Source organism: Styela clava, chromosome 10, assembly GCF_964204865.1.
Source record: "Styela clava chromosome 10, kaStyClav1.hap1.2, whole genome shotgun sequence".
NCBI classification, from domain to species: Eukaryota; Metazoa; Chordata; class Ascidiacea; order Stolidobranchia; family Styelidae; genus Styela; species Styela clava.
The window spans coordinates 16601406-16611847 of record NC_135259.1 but is presented as its reverse complement, the minus strand read 5'-3'; the positions used below and the strand labels follow the sequence as shown (position 1 = coordinate 16611847).

General features: G+C 36.5%; 1 protein-coding gene across 1 annotated transcript; it reads left to right on the top strand.

Moving 5' to 3' along the window:
* Positions 1-247: 247 nt before the first annotated feature.
* Positions 248-9177, top strand: LOC120338362 (uncharacterized). Its single transcript, XM_039406350.2, has 8 exons — positions 248-383; positions 762-847; positions 5823-5859; positions 6135-6245; positions 6568-6693; positions 6954-7109; positions 7317-7579; positions 8019-9177. Exons 1-8 carry the CDS (start codon positions 317-319, stop codon positions 8205-8207), a joined length of 1035 nt encoding a protein of 344 aa, XP_039262284.2. The 5' UTR covers positions 248-316; the 3' UTR covers positions 8208-9177.
* Positions 9178-10442: the final 1265 nt, after the last annotated feature.

The window sequence follows — 10442 nt, the reverse complement described above, 5'->3', positions numbered from 1 at the left end:
AGAGGAAGCTGTTGACGTAATTTTGAAATATCCAAATACAATCAACCTCTCACACCATTCCTAGTATATTACTGTATCTAAAAATAATAATTTGAAATATATTCTCTCTAAAAAAAAGAGAGAAACAAAATATTTGCGTGTATATTTTGATAGAGATAATATAACAAAATAAAAAAAGTTTTTTTGCTCATTTCTCATGATGAAGCACTATAAAAATTACAGTTTAATTTGATTCGATGTTACTTTATATTTTTCTAATTTGTAGCGATTATAAAATTCTATGTTCCTGCAATCTTGATCTATAGCGTCGAAGAAAATGTTACTGTCTGCAGTACTAGTTCAAATTATTTTACTTCTGGTGGAAGTGACTTCGCATGCGAGAGGTTGGTTATTATTATTTAATGGCTTCAGATCTTTTTATTAATATAAGTAGGCCTATGCATACCGTATTTTAAGGACCTTAAGGCGAGCTTTTCCCCTCATAAATCGATCTAGAGTCTTATAAGCCAGTGCGCCCAAATGTTTGGATCAGGTAGTGCTTTATTGCCTACACAAAAAACAGTACCAGTACCGGTTGCGCCTTATAGTCCGGTGCGCCTCATGTGTGAATAAAAGCCCAATCTGAGCAATTTATTGGCCATGTGCCTCATAACCCGGTGCGCCATATGGTTCGTAAAACACGGTAATTTAAAGTTAAATTTTGCAACATTTGATTTAATATATATTGCAATATACTTAAGGGTATTATTATTGATTTTCAGCATTTGGAAAATGCCGAATAGCCGTGACATGCGACGGTAAACCGACATGGATGGATTTTCCGTTGAATAAACAGAGCTGCGCAGCGGTTAGTTCAATTTTTTTTTTTTTTTTTCAAGTAACATTTCATTTTGATTGCTGGATAAATCCAACTTTAACCTTCAGTGTGTCCTCCAGTGCCACAAATATCAAAGGATGTTGTTCAATGAAATTTGATATATTGAAATAAATCCAGTAAAACAGTTCACAATGTTGAATGAGGTTAAAGAGGTGTAGCAAAGGTAGTGCGTAATGACAGAATGATGCGTTATGATCCAAATGTTGCGCAACATTTATGATCTGATTTGGGATTGATTCGGCCTTGGTAAAAATTTGCTTAAAAAACAAAAGGTTATCTTCCTATAATCAGGGGTCTTCATTTCAAAATATGTCGCGGTCCACTTATTGAAATTTATTGACGACTCGGGCCACAAACTATCAAATTATATACAAAATTGTTATACAAAAATTAACAAAGTAAATCTGAATATATTTGTTGAAATTACCCTTGAATCTTACACCAAGTCAGACATGAAACATATTCGTTTACTTGTGTTGAATATTTGGCTTGTGTTGAATATTTGAATGTTTGTTTTCTGGGTATTCATCATAGAGCGTTCATTTTTTCAGAATACATAGTATGGGTAAGTAGTAAAATTTGGGTATTGTTTGCATTTTTCAACAACCCACAGAATAACAAGGGGATTAACCCAAGAAATGAGGTGCAAAATTGCTGTTTAGCAAGAAGCATATAAATCCGTAAGGCAAACTCAGCGCCCCTCTTCAACAAAGAATTTGGAATTAATTCGGCTTCTACATGATGAATAATTTATGCAATTCATCGTAAATTTATAGAAACTGGATCTGTAGTTGATATACAAAGATCAGGAAGACCAAGCAGCGGACGCTCTGAGGGAAACATTCAGAGCCGAATTAATTCCACATTCTCTATTAATAGAAAAGAAAACAAAATTACGACTAAATTGGTTGCCATGGCTATCACAGGATCGTGAAGTTGTCGCCCAACTGGCGAACGGTAAATATCGCGTCACTGTCGGCCTAACTTTTTGAGGGTAGTGAAATTTTCGTTAAATTGCAATAAGTACTCATATCCCCGTTGTTACGTAATATTGTTACGCAAATACTAAGTAATAGAATGTAAACGACATATAAATGAATTTATTGATTCATATACACAGCATTTAAAATAAGAAGCAATATATCTTTTTTAATAAATGCAATATGCAAAATATTCAATCATTTTCTAGTTATGTTGAGCACAATTCTGTTAGTTTTTGCGGCACTTTTGGCAATTCGCCACGACGCAATAATAGCGCACCCTTCGGGAACCGCCGCATAAACATCGTTTGTCTCCATCAATTTTACCCTTTCACTTTATGGTGTTCCGCGAGGCGAGATAAAAGCGTAAGTGTTACGTGGCCAACTAGTTTGGAAAACTTTGGCCTAGGAAGTAGCACAAATTTGAGCTACCAATTATGGTGATGGATTACCGTTTGGGATTCCACCATACATTTAAATGTCAATCATATAATCATGATTCGTCGACGTACGCTTCAATTATCATATTGGCATACTCGAGCCGTATAAAGCTCGAGTGTTTACTTAATGGCAAGTAAGCAAGGCTTGTGGTCGAGGATAGAAATGCTGAGGAAGGTAGGGCAGTGGGTCGAGGACAGGAAGGTTGAGAGAGATAGGGCAGTGGGTCGAGGACAGGGAGGCTGAGAGAGATAGGGCAGTGGGTCGAGGATAGGAAGATTGAGAGAGATAGGACAGTGGGTGGAGGATAGGGAGGCTGAGAGAGATAGAGCAGTGAGTCGAGGACAGGGAGGCTGAGAGAGATAGGACAGTGGGTCGAGGACAGGGGGGCTGAAAAGGGTAAGGCGGTGGGTCGAGGATAGGGAGACTGAGGAAGGGAAGGCAGTGGGTCGATGATAGAAATGCTGAGGAAGTTGGGGCAGTGGGTCGAGGATAGGAAGGTTGAGAGGGATAGGAAATTGGGTTGGGGACGGTAAGGTTGGGAGAGATAGGACAGTGGGTCGAGGACAGGAAGGCTGAAAGATAGTAAGGCAGTGGGTCGAGGATAGGGAGACTGAGGGAGATAGGACAGTGGGTCGAGGATAGGGAGGCTGAGGAAGGTAAGGCAGTGAGTGGGTCGAGGATAGGGAGATAGGACAGTGGGGCGAAGCTAGAAGATAGGGCAGTGAATCGAGTATAGAAGGATTGGGGGTGATGGGGTAGTGGGTCGAAAATAGGAAGGTTGAGGTAATTAGGGCAGTGGGTCGAGGATAAGAAGGCCGGAGGGCGATCTTTTCGAACTAATATATATATATATATAATTCGAACTAATATATAAGTAAGATAAATTACCGCAACACGATTATATATTTGAATATAATGTACATCAACTTATCACAAATGTAGATTACGTTGTAACGCGGCTAAATGAAGACTTTACAACACTATTTTTACAAGAAAGTTCATACCGTAGATGAAGTACGTAAATAAAGTGCACCCTCAAAATCCGTCGCTTAAGTCCAGGGGCGTGCCAAACTTTCTGCTGCCCGGTGCGAGTTTCTGATAGTGCTGCCCCTTATCCCTAACTTATCCCTCAAAATATTTCGGGGGTTAAGCAGAATATAGATGTCGTTATGCATGAAAATAAATAAATTAAAAGTCAAGTAAGAGTGAAATGTTTGTATTAATCATTAAACTAAACAACACGTTTACAATTGAACTCATGTATTAACAAAAAGCAAGTCACTTATTTCTATGTCAAATCGCAACTTAGGTGTTAACAATTGTGTGAACGACATCCTCTTCCACCTCGTTCGTCAGGTATTTCTTTTCGATGATAATCGAAGATAAATGGACAGGCGCTAATTTGACATCGAATACCTCAAATATGTTTTTATCTGTTTCAACTTGGAGAAAGATCGTTCGCAACTAGCAATTGAGTATTCGATTGTAATTTGTAAATGATAAACAATATGTAATGCAAAAAGTTGAAAAACATCCCAGCTAAGCTCAATCAAATAAGCAAATCAAATCTTTAGCATTTTTTCGGAAAATCTCTGTTTCCACTTCGGAAAAGCGACTTAACATTAACAGTATACGATTTTCCAGTCAAACTGACAGTCTGGCATGGTTGTAAACATGACCTCGTTTTCCCGTGCAATTTATTAGTTTTTGTTTGTGTTTCGGAAATTTCAGTACGAATGAAATATAACTTAATTATTCTGTTTTGTTATATTTAATTACAGTAATCAAAAGTTAACTACCAGTTGAGGTTGCGTGAAACTTAACTACCTTTCCTTGCTCTATATGCCTTTGCGCAGGTGGATCCGTATGCGTATTACGCAAGGATGCTGTAGCAAGAGTGTAAATGGCTATTCAATTCAAGAGTCTTGCTGCACACGAACACAAATATATTTCTGTAACGTTTCGATAGGTAAATTGGAGACCTTTAGGAGATGTCACTTTAGGCTCCGCTTGTGGTTGTTGTAGTCTGGTTTCTTTCAGTGTAACTTTCTTCAAATTGTTGAAGTCCTTTTTGTGATGTTTGTAGATTCGACGAAATGTTACAGCAATATATTTGAGTTCGTGTGCAGCAAGACTCTTGAATTGAATAGAATAATCAAAAGTTAGTTTAGATATAGCTGTGATATAGATCGGTTCTTTTTAATAACACGGTTGCCTATTTGGAAGTGAAATGATTGTTTGAGACATATATATTAAACAGTTCAAGGCGTAAACTAGCAAAACCACCCTTAAAATGAGCACCAAAAATGTTGCAATTAAAAAATCTAGGTAGAGAGGGTCGGGGAAACATCCATTGTTGACTCATTATTACCACAGTCAGTCTCACAATACTAAACACATAATATCAGTTTTCGATTAATAAAACCACAAAAAAATATGCATATGTGTAATAACGCAGACTCAACATCTTGGTTCTGCTGCCCCCTACAACGTGCTGCCCGGGGCGGCCGCCCCTCTCACCCCCCTCTAGGCACGCCACTGTCTATTATATCTTTGATGAATCAAAATTAAACTAGAATTTGTTGACTTGTGAAATAAACTTCCCTTAAATTCATTTAGACTCCTAAATGATTCTTATGATGTTGTATAAATTAATAAATATTGACATATCTGGATTCAGTTTCAGAAACTCATATGGACTCTCCAATATTTCCGTGTATAGAAAAATACTGGGAAAATAATTGAATCAGTAGTTTATTTTTTCACCACACATGAAATACACTAAATGCATACGGAATGTAAAAAGAAGCAAAAACGGATAATTCGAGGTGAAAGGAGTCGCGAAAACCAAAATTGGTTAAATATACATTCGCACCCTTGGTCTTCGGCCCTGTCTATATAAGAGCTGCAAAACAACTAAAAATAAATCAATTACGATAAAGTGATTAAATGTGAACCATTTCTTTAATGGAATCGCACTTCTAATTCAAGAAAATTACAGCTTGCGGAAAAAGCGTACATTTTCACATCGCTTTAATGCAGGGGTCTCCAACACAAAATATGTCGCGGGCCACTCTTTAAAATTTATTGACGACGCGGACCGCAAACTAACTAATTATATACAAAATTGTTATACAAAAATTAACAAAGTAAATCCTAATATATTTGTTAAAATTACCCAACTCTGAATCTCACACCAAGCGAGACATGAAACATATTCGTTTACTTGTGTTGGATATTTGGCACCGTTTTGTAGCGGTGAGAGCCTCGATGTTTGGCCTTATTTTGCGTTGGTTTGCTGGACTTTGTACAGCATACAAACTCTAGTCCGTTAAAAAAGTTTTGCGGGCCGCGTGTTGGAGACCCCTGCTATAAGGCAACAAATAGGGTTGAGCAGGATTATTTTCTTAATGAGAATAATCTTTCAATAGAATACTGATTGCCTAAATTGTTAAATAAATAATTATTTACCCAATAATTACCCAATTATTTATTTAATAATAATTAAAGCAAATAAAATTTAGGATGAAGAATGGAAGAAGGAACTTGAAGACCTGGAAAGTAAGCATAAAACCTTGTTTTCATATGGATAAACAAATATATTTTAGGTATAGCATAGAACGTAATATACTGAAAACTAAAAGACGACATCAGCGGCATTTTTGATATTTGCATTGTCAAAGATGCATTCAGCCGTCAAAATCATACAGTCCGTATGGTTCTCTGAAAAATGCTAAATATGATCTTGAAAATTTCAGTCACCTATCTTTGAATTAACAGTCTCTTGTATTTGAATTAACGTATTCTAATCCTGATATAATATGCCACAATTTAAGATAAAGTGGACGAGGTTGAGAACGATTTGTCCAGGCTGACACAACTGATAGAAAATCTTGAGGGTGGCTTCAAAGGAGCGCCAACATCGTCTGCAACTGGAGCAGTTACAAGTAAGTGTCTCATGCTTATTGCATGAAAGCTAATTACAAATGCGGCGTCGCTTTACCTACATTTTATTTCGTTTTGTAAACAAATACCAGGCCAGGTATCATGGTACACAGATTCAATCTAGGCCCACTAAATGTTATTCAATTGTGGGTATACACTTCCCGGCAGATTACGCAAGCCAGAGAAATAGAATAATAACCCGCGCTGTATAATTTAGAACGAAAACTATTTTCGTATTATTGAAGTATAAATGCATTATGTCTGAATCAAAAATAGCATAGTACAAAGTTTACCCAATCTCATCTTGTATTAATTGTCAAACAGATACTGTAGGCCATACTACGACAGGGAGCGAAAATACCAAGAATATTGCCATTTCTCTCGTCCCAACAATCTCGACTAAATCATCCGACAAAAGTACAAAAACCCTGGAGACGACAACCGACAAAAGTATGAACTATTTTGTGTGTAAAGTAGTATCTATCCTTTTAGGTTTTATTGTAGTGAATAATTTGAGTTGTTTAGTATACGCAAGTTTATTTCTGTACTTTATATGCCGCCTCGATGATAAAATCAACAATCCCAGGTCCCTTTATTTTATTTCAGTTCTTATTGGGGCTATAAAAGCGAATATCATTTTGCATCATTTCTTCTTCTCAGCCGTCTAGTAATGTGTTATTATTACTATATTTATTTTGTGGGTTTTTAAAACGCGGAAAGTCTCAGCACCCATGGCAGCTCGCAAACAACAGTAATAGAACAAACATCACAAATGGGCCCAACTTCTGACAACACTAGCAGCACCGTAATCGTTGAAACAACTAAGGCGTTGCAACCAAGTACAGCCGTCCAGGGTACCACGGATGGTAAAGTATTTTCTCGTATCTTAGTTAGAGTCAAGAAAAAGATCTTTTTAATCCACAGTGTATTCACTAAGATATATATATATATATATATATATATATATATGCTATTGTTAAGTGTATTTAAATTCCGCGAAATCATCCAAGAAATCAGTTTCACTGAAAAGAGACGATTCATCATATATCAATTAATCATACATAACATTCCAGGCTCAGATGACACTACTGCCGATATCCCACCTTCCTACAACGGCAAGACATTTATTCCACTAATATACATACATCAACAGCCAACCGACAATAATTTATTATACAAAGCTGAAGCACAAGCGAAATGCCAAGAAATAGGAGGAGCATTGGCAAACATCTACGACCAAACGCAAATGAATGAGACTATGTCATACATCAGGAAAAAGGCAACAAGACTGCACGAAGTATACCGTTTCCACCTTGGAATGACCTATGACATCTCAGTGAGTAAAAGGCCTTTAAGATTTGGACGAGATTGAGTCTTATATATAATGTATTAATTATATATTCATAAGGACTTGAATGATGAATGAAAAAAAAACGAATTTCTATTTTTTATTCATTAAGTTCTAAGACCCTGAATGTAATTTATAATCGTGTCTTGTAATTGTAAATATCTGAATATATTCCTATGAAATTTGAAAAATACAAAAAGATATGGCATATTTTCTTATTTTTTTGATATTGTATCACTCAACTCAATAGTGGCGGATCCACCGGACTTAAAGCAAAGGGTTAACCACATTTTTGCAATATATATATATATATATATATATATATTGTGGTAAACCTGCGGTAATGAGAAAGTTTCCAAAAAGTATTCCAGAGTCGCGTTCAACCGCTTTTTGATTGTTTTAATTTGTATCTTTTAATATATTTTAGGCGCGACAACTTTACCTTCGTAATGGAACAGCTATATCTGAATCCAAATTTCTGTGGCGATTAGATAGTCCCAGACTGGACATGGCATTTACCCAGGTGTACTTACACGTCAACAAGGATCCATCCAGCAACTTCAACTATCTATTCAACTTTCAGGATATGCGCCGTCAAGCCATTTGTGAAGTTTAATTATCTTATCAACAAACACTCAAAGCTACCTAGTCTAGTTCCTGTGTCTTGTATTATACTATGTATATTACCATTAAAAATGTCAAATAGTCGAACAAAATGTATTCGACGTTGAGCAAGCTGATTCACGCTTAACCACCAATCCAGCAAAAAAATTCAAAATTTGAAATATCATAAAATAGCGTTGGCGGTGACGTTATGGCGTCTCATTGAGCAGCTCGGTTCAGATTGAACCATTTTGGAATTGTAACGTAATGCCAGTATTCGAAAATCTTTGAGGATTTATTCTTCAAATGATCCGTGAATACAAATGTGACTAAGCAGATATGTGTTTGTCTAAATGCCGACGAAATGAATCAAATTTAACTCAAAATCGGAGTTGTGTTGGACTTCTGAAAACTCAATTCCTCAAATTTCATTGCATTATAAAAATGATAACCGTGTACTTCAGCAAATAAGGACTGATAGTATACTTAGAAAATTACGATCAAAAATACTACACAGCGGAGTAAATAATGATGACGCTTGGTAAAATTAAGTGTCATGTTAGTTTGTGGCAGTCCCTAGTGGAAAGTCTGCCTCAATTTTACTGAATGCGTGAACATCCGCACCAAAGCTATAATTTTGTTGGTCTGAATTATTTATTAAGCTTCAGTCAGAACCGCCTCGTCACGCAAATCTCATTTATGGAGAAATCTGACTTGGATGGCTCTATGGTCGTTTCGCATCATCCAGTCTTTACTAAAAAATATTGTCTTTGTTTATTGTGTTTTATTTATTTGTTTTTGTTCGACAAAACCATAAATTTATCTATCAATCTAAAGCTCATCCTTTCAGATCTTTCTTAGATTTATTTTCCTAGTCTTCTGGTGTTACTACTTTTTCTCAAATATTTATTGGGTAATTGCGGTTGAAACTATCTAATTTTTTTTTCGGCTAGTAAATGAACAATAAAATAGCTTATTGACTAGTCCTTTCTTATACGGTTAGAAATGTATCAGACAATTGGGCGGTTAGACCCAGCTGTTTGCTTTTATTCTGGATTGAGTGGCAAGGACAGCATTTATTTTCATATGAATGTATAGATTAGCAGAGCATAAGATTGGGAATTTTAAATTTAACTGGGGAACGGAGAAAAACACAAAATTGCAATCGCGTCTTTGCTTATGAGTAGGCTTGCCATACGTCCCGCTTTTGCCTTGTCCCGCCGTCCCGACAAGTCAGCCAAAAGTCCCGCTTTGGTTTTCAGCCATCCAGCTTAATACACGAACATGTTCTCGTTACTATTGTTGCTGTGTAGCACAACGCTAGCCTACTTACTGAAGGTGAATGTGTTATTTTGTTTGTTTCGTTCTCGCAAACATTGTTAGCGAACGTATCAAATGTAAAATCATTTCTAATTGGTCCTGTTCGGACGTTCAGGTGAATGTAACATTAAACAATGTCTTTTTGAAGGTGTTATCTACAGAAAAGCATGCTTGGGCGAATCAGTAAATTCTCAATGCTTGAAAACGGCAGACTATTTCATTATTCTTCATTCCTTTTGCTGCACATGAAAAAAATCTAAATTCGGATCATTTGTATCGTTAGCGTCTATTCCTTTCTGTTTTTCGAACTGAACCCGATATTCAGACAGATAATATGGGCATGAACTCTCGATGACAATATGGTCAATGGAGACAGTCGGGATGGCTTTAAATGTGGGCATATGTAGTAAAAACGGACACTGTAAAGTTACAAGATCACAGCTAAGGGGTCGTGTCTTCGGACTCGGAGGTGTCCCGCTTTGAAGTCAAAAAAATATGGTAACCCTACTTATGAGCGGTCGTTTGTATATTATAATGTCACTGCACACAAACATCTTTGTCATACGATCACAAACGAAGTTCATTTGAATATTTACATGCTTCGATATTCTAATATTTAGTGCGGAGACAGAAAAGTCGCTAAAACGTTTAGACCAGAAGGTCTCAGTCGCCGAAAAGCGGACTGCAGAATTTTTTTTATTTGACTTTTCAGTCAGTGCTGTTCGGTTATCAAAAAGGCAAAGTTACTATTGTTTCGTCCGAAATCACGATTTTGAGGTTCCACTCTGCTCCTAAAGAATTTTGTTATTCACACAAGTTTCTCAAATAAATATGTGCACATACGTGTTTGTCCACATTGTCCTCATGTATAAGTAAACGATGTTCTAAGCTACAGAAGTATTCATATTTGGACAAAATTTCGTCGATG